This window comes from Aulonocara sp. 'chitande type north' Nkhata Bay, linkage group LG20 (genome assembly GCF_057382095.1).
Source record: "Aulonocara sp. 'chitande type north' Nkhata Bay isolate Kocher_YH1m ecotype deep benthic linkage group LG20, A_spYH_male_GT1.1, whole genome shotgun sequence".
Classification (NCBI taxonomy): Eukaryota; Metazoa; Chordata; class Actinopteri; order Cichliformes; family Cichlidae; genus Aulonocara; species Aulonocara sp. 'chitande type north' Nkhata Bay.
In genome coordinates, this window is record NC_141363.1 from 10,439,955 (window position 1) to 10,456,202 (window position 16,248).

Here is a 16,248-nt window from a genome sequence, read left to right on the forward strand (position 1 = left end):
GCATTTGCACAGAGTTACTTTAAGTACAGTCCTGAGTCGCATGGTACTCGAGATCCCCCAACGCCAGGCTTCAGTGAGAAGTAGATGGATCAGCTGGTCCCGTGTCAGGTCTTTGCTGACTTTCCCCCCCTCTTTCTTAAGGACGTAACTTTCAGATAATGTTCACCTGCTGTAGATCAGTATTTTATTTTATTTTTAAAGTCCTGCCACTTTTTTGTCCTTCGTCCTGTCCAGTTTCCCCAAAATGTTTAAGTACACACGTACACAAGTACATCACGCCAAGTTATAAGTTTTCACCCGATAGCTCTGTTTTGTGACGTTTCCAGCAACAAGGAGCCTAAAGAAACCGTTTAAAATAGCTACTTTGCCCAGTTGCCTGTTATAGAGACACAACACCGGTTCATCCTTTGATAAGGTGTTTTTTATGCTTGAATGATTCATCATGATTCAGTTTTAAGTGGCTTAACATACACAAAAACATTCCTCTGAAAATCCTCGTGTAAAAGGTGACTGAAAAGACCACTTTAAAAAGTTACGTTGACGTCAGCCTGTTATTGTGACGTCAAATGTTGTTGTACTTCTCTCCATGCCCTTTCATATGATACATGGTTTCTTGGGCAGTGACAATTATGGTCAAGGTCAAATACAAGGCCTGGTATATTGTTGTGAAGTTTGAAAACAATCCACTAAGAATTGTGGGTAATATAAATTTATTAGTGAGTTTCACTTTTGGTCTGACCTTGAACTTGACCCTAAATTAAATCAGCTCGAGCTGTTATTGGTATGTACCATCACACAAAATTTGAAAATGATATATTGAAAACTGGGCGATACACTGCTAACGAACAGACGGACAAACAGAAGGATTACACACTCCCTCCCTTTGGAGAAGTACAACAACGTCTGGCTCACTGAAAGCAAAATATGAGGAGTGGATCGAGACTTGCACAGAGCTGCATGTCCCAAAAAGATCAGTAAATCAAAATGTCAAAGTTTTTGTTAAAATACTTTATTAAGAACTTTGGATGAAAAAAAACAGGAGCGCATGAAAGTGCAGCAGACAGTTTAAAAAAAAATATGTCAATAAAAACACGGCTAGTCGTGGTGGTCGACTGCACGAGTTAATTTACACATTTCTAATTTTAAAAAGCAAACTTAAATCAGTCATAACTGTGAATACAATTTACAGGAAGAAATCACATTTTTTAAAAAGTGGAGGATGTTGGCAACGCTACAAAACTCGATTTAGGTGTTAAAATGCATATTGGTGTAAAAATGATTATATGAAGCTGGTTTACAAACGCATGTTGACAGGATACCAGAGCAATCTACCTGCGTGGCGACATTCAAAGGAAATATTTTAGTCGTGCCACAGAGAGCGACAGAGCGTACGCTCAGCAGGGGTAAAAACAATGGAGCTCATAGACTCAGTGAGCCATGCTTAGCTAATACACGTAATGCACTAATATAAAAGTGTTGGCACAACCTGGATAGTGAGGACTTAAATACAGAGAGCTGCATCGCACGTCATGATGCATGCACGTATTCAGGTACAGACTGATCATATCAGATGCAAACATCTGATATGATCAGATTCCTTTTTCGGTTACTGTTTGAGTACTTTTATGTAAAATTATAATCTGTTGGTGTTGTTGTTGTTGTTGTTGTTGTTGTTGACTGAAATAAAAAATAAAAAAAAAAAAACCCCAAAAAACCCCTGAGAATTCATTTAAATTCTGTAAACAGGGACGCCGCTGAAGCCAGAAACACATTAACATTCTTACAGTATACAGAACATGGAAAAATAAAACAATGCTGAGTGATGATTTTGGCACACTTGATGCTGAATACAAATGTGAGCTTCGCGGTCAGCAGCACGGTGCTTTAAGCCCACAGCGTGCAGCTGTTTCCTTGGTCCTGATGTTTTATCACCTGTTATGTGCAAACACTGTGAAGAGCAATAAAAAACAAGGGTTTCAGTATTCTGATGCTCAAGTTTGGCAGATTCAGGAAAACTCTGGTTTTCTTACAATCAACATCTCGAACAAACAAATTCAGGGTATTTAGGAAGAAACAGAAACTGCTAACTCGGTGTTCTGCAGATGCAGTGTGTGTTTAGTGTTGTGCTCAAAGTAACTCTTAAGGGACTGAAGCAGTAAACTCACTTCTCTCTCTCAGGCCTTGTCCAAAGCTGTGTACCAGTCTGATGAGGCCCCAGAATAAAACCACTTTGATCACCAGTGAAATCAAAGCCCCGGTTATAGCAGCTGCCTCCACTGTGTACGTAGTGTCCTGGAACCATTTCTCTGCCACCTGCGATTAAAGCAAAATCATTGTTTCCCCGCAGGCGCCTGTATCTGAGCGCACGGCTCAGCCAAAGAAGGGAACGACAACATGCGGCGTCATCCTCACATCACAGAGGCGCTGTCCTCTGTGATGTGAGCAGCAATCGTGTCAGAAAGTGCTTTTTGGGGGGGTCTACTGGAAATACTGAAAAACACTGGAAAGTAACTATTCAAGTGCTACGCTAACTGCATTTATTACTGCACCTACATCACTCCCTGATGAGCAAATGCCCAACTTCACAGCACAAATAAACGGATTTGAAGTCTTGGAATAAAAAAGGTTTATAGCTGTTTCCACTGTGTTGCTGTGCAGGACTCACTGTGAAAGGAAATCTCTGCTTTGAGTGACTTTCGTAGTGACAGAAAGACTGTATAAGATGTCACCTGTTATGCTAGCCATGTTAGCATCCCATTTAATAATACAGTGCACTCCGCTACCCAAGCTTTACATCTACTATCATCCATTGATTGTCATGTCCAGATTTGAACCTTGAGGCTTCAAAAAGGTAGCCAGCAAACTAACAGGTGACATCAGTGGCTCTGCCATCTGATATATACAGTCTATGAAACTACAAGGACTTTTACAGCCCAGCACCAACAAATTTTGGATAGTGTGTAAAATGTAAATTAAAAAACATCCAGTGATTTGCAAATCTCGTAATCCCATAATAGAAAAATCATATTTGATGTTTGAACTGAGAAAATGAAATCATTTTGAATTTGACAGCAGCGACACGTCTTAAAATCGCTGGGACAGAGCCCAGCATCCCCTCTTCTTTTAACAACACCTCCACAGTTGTGGGTCTTTTTAGTTGTATTTTTACCGCACCCAGACTCTTCTACTATGCTGAAATATCCAAGGCCTTCCCTGAAAAATCTCTTGCCTTGATGGGAGCATAAGTCCATTTTAAATGAGCTTTGGCGAGGAGAAGATAGTGGCCCTTCTGGATCAAGTTCACATTTGTGGATGTGTTCACAGTTTTCTGTAATTGCTCCTGAGCCCCTGCAGTGATTTCCATGCTAGCATCGCACCTGTTTCTAATGCAGTGCTGCCTGACGGACGAAGATTTAGTCCTTGTCCCTTGCGCACAGAGATTTCTCCAAATTCTTTGAATATTTTGATGATTTTATGTTCCGTAGATGTGAGATGTTCCAAATCTTTACAATTTTACATAGCAGAAAATTATTCTGAAATTGTTTAATAACTTGTAGATACAATTTCTTTGCACATCTTTACTCCTGAGAAACGCTGCCTCGCTAAGAATATCTTTTTATACCCAATCAAGTTACTGACCTGTTGAAAATTAACCTAATTAGTTTCAAAATGTTCCTCCAGCTGTTTCTTTTTAGTGCCACTTACTTTTACAGACTTTTGCTGTCCAGGTCCAAACTTTCCTGTTTTATTGTAAATAAAGTTCATGAGATTTGCAAGTCATTGGATTTGGTTTTTATTTACATTTTCCACATTGTCCCAAAAAACTCATCACTGAGTCACACTGGCACAATTTTCAAATTATAAATTCTCACAGATATGATAAAATGTGTATTGATCCTCAATAGAAAGATAGCCCCCAACAAAGGCACCGGTCGGTCATATTTGAAGTGCGAGTTGTGTGACGTACTTTGGGACAGTCATTCCTAAGCAGGATTATTATTAGGAAGACTCACTTCATAAAGCACACTCACACAAACGGAACAACAAAATGTGTAGTTAAATAAAATATCTGAATAAATGAGGGAAATCTCAGCCTACCGTGTACATCAGATACACAAAGAATGCCACCTGAGGAACGTTCTGCGCCATAAAGATCCAAACCAAAACTTTCTTTTCCTTTAAAACCTAAAAAACAAAAACAAGTGGTTACAATTGGCTGCTCTTCAGCTTGTGACTGTTTAAAGTGCATCTATGTTTCTTGTCCTTTTTGGTTTATTGTCGCTTGTGACTCTCTGGTGTGACCAGAGGATGTATAAAAAGGTCTCACCGCAACAGCGCCCACAACTGTAGTCAGGATGGCCCAGAACACTCCGACACCCACGATTATGTTGTTGGCACCAGTCGCCGCCAGGCTCGTTGTTAAGATCAGGGCACACAGGCACAACTGAAAAGGTCACACCAACAGCACAACGTCACGAAGCCGCTCATCAGCTCTGTTAAAAACAAACTCACCTCACTGTTGGACGCTGAACACCAAGGAAAAAAAGCATATGACGAGGAGCACGTGCAGGGCGACGTGCAGGGCGACATGCTGCGCGCGTGAAATGCCAAAAATTTCCACTGTAAAAAAACAAAAGGAGAACGTGCGTGTACCTGAGCCTGCAGGTCAAAGGTCACCATGGAGAAACACAGGTTTAGCAGGAAATACTGCTCTTGAAGGCACTCCAAGGCTCCGCCCACACGGAACGCCATCATGTTCGGTCTCCGGATGAGCAGCGTGGTGCAAAAGATGTGCACGACGCCCAGGGTGACGATGCACACGAAACGCACCTGCCACACAAACAGATCGCCGCTGTTCACTCAGTTTGTGCTTCAGGTTTGTGCACGGTGAAAAATTAAAGGCAGTTATTACATCAAATTATTCTCTATCATTCATATCAGTCACCCGCCAGTAAAAAAGATGGTTCAGTTTGCAGAAATGTGGCATTATTCAGTAACTCAACACTCAGCTGCATGTAGACTGTCTGTGATATGAACTGCTCTTCCTGGGGCTTTGCATGCTTTTAAACAGAACACTGGTGGAGCTGTAACAGGTTTACCACCTTAGCTTTTATGTATGTTCAGCAAACACCAACACACAGCAATAACCATCAACATGTAGTCTCAACATTCACTCGTTGGATCACTCATTCACACATACAGTCACAGTGACATCAAGTGGTGGAACTGAGAATCATCTAAACGGGAAGTAATCGTTCACGATGCCTGCTGACACCTGTTTTGTTTATTTTGTTTCCTTTCGTGTCTTAACAGCAGCAGCAGGAAGCAACGATGACACTATTCAGAGCTGACGTATACACAGTCGGGTCCAGAAGGATTTTGGATGACGGCACAAATTTGATTTCCTTTTTCTTTTGTACACCATGGCAGTGGATTTTAAATCGTCCAATCAAGCATGTTTGAAGAGCAGACTTTCAGCTTTAATTGAAGGAGTCAAAACTACCTGGAAAATTAAACTGAGCAGATAAAAGCTCTGGGCCCTATTTCAGGAAGCCGGTTTAGAAAACTCAGAGTGAAAAACGATACTCAGGGTTGAGTAACCCCGAACTGTCCAACTCGGAATATTCGGTTTCAGAAAGGCTGATAACAAGTAGTTCAGTCAACGCGGAGTTGCTTTAACCCCGAGTTAAGGGCGCGCACGAGGATACATAAAGCCCTGATTAGTGGAGCACAGATTAAGCGAGTCACCATGGAGACGGAGGGAAAGAAGGCGCGGTCAATGTATTTTACAGCGCTTGAGGCCGAAATTCTGATGGCAGCATATGCCGATAACATGCAAATTTTGCGGAAAAAAAGTAACACAGCCTCAGCTGCAAAAGAAAGGGAGCATGCATGGCAAAACATAGCTGACAGAGTCAATGCGTGAGTGTTAATTTAAACATTGATCTAGGGATTTCCACCCATTTAACACGTTATTTTATCATATGTTATTTTATTTGTTATTTTATACATTTTATTTTGTGACGTGATGTGAGCGCAGGTGCAACCCAACAGGCCCCAAACGTGCCTGGCAGCAAGTAAAAATGAAATATAAAAATATAGTCTAAACAGGTAAGGTGTAATTGTATTATGAGCCATAGTGCTTGGTCTGTTTGTCCGATGTAAATCAATTGCAGTTAGAGGCTACATTAATTTTCTTTCTGTAAGCACTTATTGAAATTATCTGAGCACATTATAAGTACATATTTGCTTATTCTGTATGCTCAAATGTGGCCCGTTATAGCCAACAGAAAAAAAGCGGAGGCCCGAAAAACAGGTGGGGGTCCTCCACCACCACCACTCACAGAGGCTGAGCAGTTGGCTTCCACATTTGTGATAATGTTGGCAGCATCACATATGATCTTCACAGTGCAGAGAACACAAATTAGCATCCATTACGATAATGAAATGATTTGTTAGTTTGAAATGCTACAGGGAACTATGTACCTGCACATTAATGCTGTGGAAAGACTTCCTGTTCACATAGTCTCCTTCATTTACTGAAGGAGCAATGATTGGAATGTGAGTGCCATCTATACAGCCAATCACGCCTGGGAACCGTGAGAATAAATGTAAAATTTAAGTAGTAGTTCAAGTATCACCACATCATGTATTAAGTTTTGTTCATCCTGATACCTGCAATTTTGTGGAATCCCTCTTTGATAAATCTTGTGGGTCTATGACCGGGGAACACCACAAACGGGTACAGGAGACGTTTCAGTGCAACTGTAACATTCCTGACTGCCCGACAGACGGTAGCCTTGGAAACGTGCTCAGCGTCACCAATATTATACAGAAAGCTCCCGTTTGCAAAAAACCGAAGTGCAATACAAGTAATATGTACAGAACTGAGAGGATGTCCGCGATGTGTCACATGAGCAATATTAGGCCTGAGGATGTTATTCAAATAAATTATAGATTGTGCTGAAAAACGGTAACGTTCGCACAGGAAATCATCAGGAAATGATAAAATGTCCAAACGCGCTCTAATCACTCTCTCCCGGCGGAGAGCTCTGCGGAGAATTTGGGCTTCAACATCTACTGGCTCTTCAAGGAAGGAGCACGCCATGTCTGACACTTCCTACAGTCAGGTTTCTGACAAAGAGGCGGAGAAAGTCAAGGTTAGTTGAAGTAAACCTGCTAGGGAGCAGGTTAGCTTCACGGAGTGTGTCGTCATAGTAACTCACTCAGAATTAATCTAAACTCGCTTTGTGAAACCGAAAACCCAGAGTTTTCGTTAACTTAGGGTATACTTACTCAGAGTGTGCACTAAACCGGCTTCCTGAAATAGGGCCCAGGAGTTCATTCCAAGTGTTTAACTTGTGTTTGGTGAATTTCCCTGTGGAAATCTCTCAATATGAGGCCTGAAAGCATGTTGATATGACCAAAATCTCATATCCCGATAAAAGACATTTCTCATCCTGAGAACATATATACATATATATCACAAAATAGGGCTTTTTCTGTATATTCTGTGAATCTCTGGCAACCCCACTTGTGTCAAGTGTTTTCAGCTGGGAGTGGTGTACCTGGAGTCGAGTGTTTTGACCGATGCATGAAACTGCTGCGAGGAAAAGCCTGTTCTAACGTTTGAGTCTAAGGTTTATTTAGAGCAGCTGACGGCTATTTTTTGCTTCTCATCCATAAGCTCTCTTCACACTCTTTCTCGTGATTCTTGCGTAGTAGTCGAGGTTTGTCGTGGTTGAGTCTGTGCTGGGGACTGGTTTGCGGCAGAATTTGCATAGTACAGTTTTCTGGTCCGTGTCATACTTTCATAACCAAACCATGTCCGTGCTACAGGGGTAGCCCCTCATTTAGGAATAAGGTCCTCGATTTGTTTTGAACAGTCCTTCTGTTTGGAGCTAACGTATTCTGCCTCATTTTTACTGGCTATACTAGGGCTGTGCGATATGACCAAAATCTCATATCCCGATATAAGAATTCTATCGTCCCGATAACGATATAAATCACAAAAATGTAACATGTTCTGTAAATTCTGTGAATCTCGGGCAGCTCGTCTTGTGGGCAGTGTTTACAGCTGCGCGTCATGTAGCTGGAGTCTAGTGTTTTAACCGATGCATGAAACTATACATTTTTAGACATGAGTTGTAACGGCCGCTGTTTTCTTTGTGAGTATTTATTACACGGCGTGCTGCGGGGAAAAGCCTGTTCTAACGTTTGAGTCTAAGGTTTATATTTTAGCACCTGGCGGCTCTTTTTTACTTCTCATCTGTAAATAATCTGCTCTTTCACGTGATTCAGTTTATTTTGAAAAGTCTCAACAGGATCTTGAGCTTTATTGTAAAAGGTTTATATGGAACATAAACAAGCGGACACGCGATAGTTTTACGTTGTTGCTAACCACAACGCATAAAAACAGGTGCTTGTCCGTCCATCCTTAGTGTGGTTATATAAAATATAAGAGAAAGAGAGAACTTTAAGAAATGAATATAGCCACTACAGTGACCACCAAAACGATGAAAAAATATTGCTGTAAACAAGACGTTTCTGAGGAGAGTCAGGAGAGTTGTCTCCAAGCATGACATCCCGGTGCATTTCAGACCCAGCAACACGCTCAGGCAAAAACTGGTTCACCCGAAAGACAAAACGCCAAAACACAGACTTAACAATGTGGTGTATGCTGTACAGTGCAGCGAGGAATGCCCAGACCTCTACATTGGAGAGACCAAACAGCCACTTCACAAGCGCATGGCACAACACAGAAGAGCCACCTCCACAGGACAAGACTCAGCAGTCCATCTGCATCTTAAGGATAAAGGACACTCTTTCGAGGATGCCAATGTTCACATTTTGGACAGAGAGGACAGATGGTTTGAAAGAGGAGTGAAAGAAGCCATCTATGTCCACTGTGAGCGACCATCGTTGAACACAGGCGGTGGTTTACGACACCAACTCTCTGCCATCTATAATCCAGTTTTGAGATCCCTTCCCAGACGCCTTAACGCCCACTCACATCCTGGGCCATCTGATCTCAGGAATTCGCATGATAAGGTGGGGCCAGGTTTCACAATGAACTCACCCGAAACTCTGGCTGATTGGGACCCACACCCAGTTTCACACCTTGGCTCAGGCGATTAGAGGATCATCAGGGGGTCCTTTTGTCCCTCTGTGGGGGGGATACTCCCACTAGGTTTATATCTGGGACTCTCCACCATTTGACCTTAGAACTGAAGAAGCTTCTCGGATGAGAGGTGAAACGTCTTCAAGTAACTTAAAGAAGTCCAGACGCTTTTCTTTGCAAGCTCCTTTGACTACGATGACCTGGATGACTGAGAACCTTCACAGACACATTGCTGTAAACAGTTTATTTTGCGACACCACGAAACAAACGATAGCGTAAAATGAAACGATAGACGTTTTTATATCGTCATCCGATATATATCGTTATATCGAACAGCCCTAGGCTATACTGGTATTCTCTGTGCCCTGATGAAAAATATTGCCGTAAACAGTGTATTTTGCAACACCACAAAACAAACAATAATGTATAATTTGACAGATGTTTTCATATCGTCATCCGATATATCTCATCATATCGCACAGGCCTAGTTGATAGGAGCAGAAGGAGGCCATCTTTAGGCTGAAAAATCAAAGGAAGCTTTCAGAAAAACAGCAAAAACGTTTGGTGTGTCCTAATCAACAATCGGGCTAACTCTGAGCAACCACCGAAGACAACTAGAGTGGATGATCGCAAATTTTTCCTTAGAGTTTAAAAATAACTTCATAACCTCAAAGCAAGCCACACGCTCAAGAAGATATCACTGTGAAAAGTGCAAACCACTGGTTACACTCTAGAATAAGAAAGTGAGATTAGACGTTGCAAGAAAACATCTAAAAGACACTTTGGACAGATGAAAATATGATGGGAAGAGAAAAGTGTGGAGAAGGAGAGAAACCACTTATGATCTGAAGCGTACCAAATTACCTGTCAAACATAGTGTGGGCATGTATTTCTGTTTATTGATGACTACTGACACAAGGAGTACGATTAATGGAAAAGTGTACAGGGCTGTGCTCTCTGCTGAGATTCAACCAAATGCTGCAAAACTGCTAAATCAACCCAAGAGTTTCTCAAGGAAAAGAAACGAGACATTATTGAATGAACAAGTCAGTCACCTGATCTCAACCCAGCGTGCTTGGCTGGAACAGCTCTCTCCGAGCACGTTTTCGGTTACTGAAAACAAAACTGAAGGCAAAGAGACTCACAGCAACTAGCAATGGGAGGGAGCTGCAGTGAAGACTGGGAAGAACATCTGCATTTGGTGATGCTCGTGGGTTCAGACTTCAGGAAGTCAAAAGACATAAAACATATATATCTCAAATTATGTTTGTTTGTCCAATCACTGCTGGGCCTCTTAAAATAGAAAACTGTATAAAACTGGCTGTAATTTCTTACAGTTAATTAAATATTTTGTGAAAAGAAAGCTGAATGAAGTCTGCACTTCAATCACAGGCATGTTAACTGTTTGATTTAAAATCCACTGTGGTGGTGTACAGAGCGAAAACTACAACAACTGTCTCATTTTTGCAGCCATCGGTCAGTCACGCAGGACTTATGGAATATCTTGAAGTTTAATATACTTCTGTCGTGCTAAAGATGTTTTACCGTGTTGTTTTTTTTTACATTTTCTCACATTGCTCATATTAACATTAGTATCTTTTCTGGTTTTGTTCTGCAAATCCAAATCAGTCAAAGTTCTATTTGCTTTTTGCACGAGAAATATTCACGATTCCCTCCAAACTCCTCACCAGCAGCTCCTGTTGGCCTTTCGTACCCAGCACGGAGAAGTTGACCACCGACCGAATCATCACTACCAGCACGCTGAGCACGAACGCCACCAGCTCCTGTCGGTTTTCCTGCAGCACGCCGCGGATGATGTAGTAGATGCAGAACACTGCAGGGGCCAGACAACAGGCAGAGCTCACATGCAGGACAAGCACTTTGAATAAAGATGAAGTATTTGTACTGTGTGTGCACACCGTTTCTCAATCATATAGCTTAAGGATATAAGTATACGATACAAAGCTTTTAATGAAGCTCTGTGTAAAAAATGTTAATGATCATGAACAAAATCAGTTACTTTGCTACTCTGTTCATCAAACATCTCCTCAGAGGTAACGTTTACTCTGCACTAAGCTCCACAATTTATTTGCTAATCATTGCATTTTGCTTTTATTTCGGTTTTTCACAGCATCCCAGTGTTTGTTGGAAATGACGCTTCGAAAGCGACTTTAACCTCCTAAGACCCAAACTCTTCCACAGCATGTATTTTTAATTTCTCTTTGATATTTGTGCTGATTCGGACCTGATGAAAGTAAAAACAAAGAATTACCTGATGTTTTTTAACCTGATTTTTGTTTCTAAGAAAAATGAGAGCCACATATGAGGATATTCGTTTAAAATTTTGATAGACCAGTAGCAGTATAATGTCCTTGTAAGTGGATATCAGGCCCTTGTAGAGCAAAATTGAGTATTGTGGTCTAAATAACCCAAAATGTGATGTCCACATATGTGGATGAAAGGTCATAGGAGGTTAAGCAAAAGTCACCATTTCCTCAAATCTCTACAGGGCAGGTAGAGAGTGCAGCTCAAGTCATTTTTATGGGAAATGCTTCAGCGAGCTGTAAACCTGAGCTATGAGGAAATAAAGCTAGCTCAGTTGACATAAATCCTCACTGAACACATAAGCCACTGGAACTGGCTCCTTCCACTGAAGTTTTCATCATATGATTGCAACAGAAGAACTTCTGCTTTTTAAAAGGAGGCGGTGGGGGTGATGATGAATGCTGCAAATGTCTTTTTTTTTCTTGCCCTCAACAAACTCACCTATTCCAACTAGCTGGATCAGCGACACAGTGAAGTTGTCCTCATCGGACACGTCCGTGTCCGTGTGCTGCTTGTAGAGGCTGGACACGGTGAGGCCGAGCAGCGCCAGCAGAGACAGTATGGCGAAGCAGAAATAGACCTGCAGCAGGCGCGGCAGCTCCGACCAGCGCTTTATCTGCAACAGCATGGAAAGGACAAAGAATGTGAGACAACCTGTGATAGCCACAACAACAACAAAAAAAATCACAATCAAAGCACGACAGGAATGAAAACATGTGCTTCGCTTCCCGGCACGGCAGCACCAGTATCTCACCGGGCCACATGGTGTCAGGATCAGTTCCTGGTGTCTCGGCCTCAGGTTCGGAGACGGAAGGTCCGAGCCATGTGGCTGGTTGCCCAACAGAGGACTGAGAAAGTAAACAAATTTTACATAACTGCAGAAGATGATATTCATTCAGGTCACTAAACTTAAAAAAAGCACTGCTCACTGATAAAAAGAGAAACTCTAAATAAGCCGGGATCCTTCTTCCTGTTACATGCTGCACATTCAAATACAGAAAACATCCCACAGAGGAGGACAAACATAACAGATATTTATCACAGCAAACATTTGAATGTGTCACTGGTTTCGATAACAACATTAATGATTGCTCGGTGTCACAGTGAAAGCTGTGTCTACTTGTGCATTTCCTCCTACAAAATATCAAAGGTTTTCTTATCAGAGGACCGGATCATAAAATAAATATGTTTGCAGCACCTTACTTCAGCAAATGCTGAGGTCTATAAAAAGGGACCCCAGGAGACGACAAACACACCCCACGTTACATGCGGTGTCCTCCTAAGGTGTGCTCACTGGTAAATTATGATGTGCAGAGAATCCAAAATATCAGAAAATCAGCTGTTCTTACACTGATACACAAAATTGGCGAACATCGAGTTCTTGACAATTGTAGGCGTTCTGCCTGAAAAACTGGTAGCTGATCAGTTTGTCACTTCTTTAAACAGCACTTCTTCAGCTTTGCACCCAGTGCAGTTTGGGTTTTGAACCAATCACTGCAGTGATACAGCAAATTTGGGCTTTTTTTTTTACATAGAAAAGTTAAGAGCCTAATTACACAAAGGGAGCTTGTGTTTTCAGTCTTTGCAAAGCATTTGATAGTGTTAATCATTTCTTTTTTTTCCCCCTCTGATGTCCTTTGTTGGATTGAATCATGTCTTCTGAACTGCAGTGACAATTCCATTGACCAATAACTGTCATTATAGTTTTCATCAACAGTCTTTTTATTTTGGAGACGAAAACAAGACGATAACTAAATAGAAACTAATGCACGAGGACAAAAACTATGATGAAATGTATTGACACTTTCATCAATGAATAAAAATGAGATGAAAATATTCTGGAGAGATGAGATCCAGTCAGAACTAATTAAGTTGTTAGAAAAGTGGGATGAGTATGAAAGTTCTCCAATCAGAAGTAATCTCTGTGTGTAATAAGGTCAGACACGCACATTCAATCTGCCTCTGGAAAACAGCACTGTTAGCTCCCATGCTCACTGTTTCACATGAAAACACAACAAAATGTCACTGTTTGCGAGGAATAGGAGAGTAGACATATTGACACATTTAGCATTTGATCTCAAGAAAAAAATGACACATTGTAAACTGTGTGGAGCAACAGTCGCTGGTTAAAAATATGAAAAACTTCTCATATAATCAACAATCAAGCTCTTTGTTTACCTGTGGGTGTTCCTCAAGGCTCATTTCTAGATCCTCTTTTTTTCTTTTTGGTATATTAGTGATTTTCAATCTGCTTGTTGCAAACTAGTAGCACGTGAAAATGCTGGTCTACCATGTCTATTTCAAGCTTTGCCTCTCCAAACGGGAAATGGACACAGATGCAGAAGCTGCAGTAAGTTGCACTGAGTTGCCGTACCAGCACTGGGAGACATTTTATTGCAAGCCAACATGAAAATAATGACGGGAAAGAGCTAAAGCAGACATCACTAACACATTTACATGTACATATTATCTGCCTATCTTAATAGCTACTTAATAGCCTAGCCTAATAGTTTCTGGCAATTAAGGACCCTGTTATGAAGTACACTTACACATACCTTCCTTGCTTAGTAACAATGTCTTGGATTTAAATGTATTATCTCCCACTGCAACTTGTGCATGCATGTGCTTTTCACATTTTGAAGAAGAAAATTTGAAATGGACACAGTGGACCGGCGTGTCTATAACATGCTTTGTCGTGATATTGATTGGCTTGTTCTGGAGCTAATACTCTTTGCTGATGATGTTGTTATATATGCATACAGTAATAATGAAACTGAAATGTTCTACCAAACATCCGTGATTTCTTAATTGATATTAATTATTGTATTACTACACGGTCACAGTCTGGCTTTAATACTTTAAAACTATTACAGTCTTTATATAACAGAAGATTGGAAATATTTAATAGAATAGCATTATTGTTATCACTACTGTTTAATTTTACAGAAGCACAGCTTACGTGGCTTTGAAAATCCAAGTATCCAAATTATGTGAAAATTTATAAATAAGACAAATATTCATGTGTTAAACATGTGTTATAAATTTTCACATAATTTGGATCCTCCACCTTTTAGTCATTACCATACTATTAGGGTAAATAGAAAACCAAACTACACAGAATACATACAATATTTTTAAATATCAGTTAAAAAGATGGCCAATCGATAACCAGAATTGCCAGCACTGAGGTGGTTTTATCTTGTTTCTCTTTAATACATCTGTCTAACTTTTCTCCTTTTACATTTCAGTTTACATTCATGCATCCCCAGCAGGGCCTTGAGGTCATGTCATCAGGGCCAACTGGTTGTGCATCATACCAGGCTGAAAACTATACGAGGCAGAGCTTTTTCAGCAGTGGCCCCCAGACTCTGGAAGTCTCTCCCTCTGAGCTTCAGATCTGTAAACTCAAGGGTCGCTTACAAAATGCAGCGAAAAAATTTTTAGATTTGCATTTGGTTTTATCTTGAAAGGTGCTGAAGAAATATTTTATATTTAAGTACTTACATTGTCCCAATTAAAAATATACAGATAAAAATGCAGAAGTCCTTATTATTACTGCTTATATAGGTTCTTAAACAGTTAATACAAAGACAGATATTTCCCAGCCAGGTGAAATTACTCCATTGGTTGGGAAACTGTCTAGAAACACCATCTTGTAGACAGTTGATCATAACCACGTGACTTACCAAGAATTTCTACAGTTGAATGAATCGTGCCCCTTAGTTGGGGCAACTAAAAAGACTGAATGCAAAATACGTTTTAAGCATTAATGTGTCTTTCCTGTTTTGTTCCTCTGGTCGTTTGTCTTTGTTTTATTTGGCTTGCATAAATATGACTTTATTCATATTTCTACAGAGGTTACAGTCGTCCGTGCCAGGTTCAGTCCTCCACATACAGAAGACTTGTTGAACCATAAAGCCTCTACATTAGCTCAGACTCCATATAAAGCTTGTCAGATGAAGACTCACAGTTATAAATAACAATAAATAACCCGTTTATTGATGTTAATGGGTGTGTCCGGTTATAACGAGATAATAAGGTGTACATGTACCAGCTGTCTGATTACATTTTATCACGACACAAAAGCTCGGTGACTAACAGAGAGAGAAATAAAAAGTAACTTTTACAGTTAAATGCACGAATTAAGCTGCTCACCTTATCTCGTCCATTTCCTGGCGGACTACAGCGCAGCAGCTTACATTCCCGAAACCTTTTCAGTTCGTCTCCACCTCCAGCCCACACAACTTCAGTTTCACATTTTGCAATGTAAACAACGGGAACAGTAGCCTGGCTAAATTCTTCTTCTACTGCTTCATTTGTTGCAGCGCGAAAGTGCTGCTGCCCCCTCGTGGACCACAAAGAGGCTTGCACAGATTGATATTCACATTTTCATATTTTATGAATTAAATATATATTTTAATAATTTATATACTCTGCTTGTCAAAAGCTTGGACACATCTTCTCATTAAATGCTTTTTCTTTATTTTTACATTGCAGATTCTTATTGAAGGCATCAAAACTATGAATGAACATATTTAGAATTATGTAGTAAACAAAAAAGTGCAAAATAACTCAAAACATGTTTTATATTTTAGATTCTTCAAAATAGCCACCCTTTGCTTTGATTACGGCTTTGCCATTCTCTCGATGAGCCTCATGAGGTTGTCACCTGAAATGGTTTTCCAACAGTCTTGGAGGAGTTCCCAGAGATGCTGGGCACCTGTTGGCCCTTTTGCCTTCACTCTGCGGTTCTTCTCATCCCAAACCATCTCGACAGGGTTTAGATCAGGTGACTGAGGAGG

The 16,248-nt window shown here is 40.7% G+C and overlaps 1 protein-coding gene across 1 annotated transcript; it reads right to left on the bottom strand.

Annotated features, from left to right (window-relative positions):
- Positions 1–987: 987 nt before the first annotated feature.
- LOC147305192 (uncharacterized) lies at positions 988–15,742 on the bottom strand. The gene is made up of 9 exons (XM_086276226.1): positions 15,602–15,742; positions 12,201–12,294; positions 11,888–12,062; positions 10,810–10,955; positions 4,654–4,830; positions 4,328–4,444; positions 4,099–4,185; positions 2,166–2,313; positions 988–1,948 (listed from the first exon to the last, which is right to left on the bottom strand). The coding sequence occupies exons 1-9, from the start codon at positions 15,613–15,615 to the stop codon at positions 1,929–1,931; spliced, it is 978 nt and encodes a 325-aa protein (XP_086132352.1). The 5' UTR covers positions 15,616–15,742; the 3' UTR covers positions 988–1,928.
- Positions 15,743–16,248: the final 506 nt, after the last annotated feature.

What these genes read in the sequence shown, in the direction of transcription:
- LOC147305192 (XM_086276226.1), bottom strand. An exon ending in CCTTTGACCTGCAGGCTCAG is followed by an intron (nt 4,445 to 4,653) that starts GTACACGCACGT and finishes TGACCTTTTCAG; the next exon opens with TTGTGCCTGTGTGCCCTGAT. An exon ending in TTGTGTATCTGATGTACACG is followed by an intron (nt 2,314 to 4,098) that starts GTAGGCTGAGAT and finishes CTTTAATCGCAG; the next exon opens with GTGGCAGAGAAATGGTTCCA.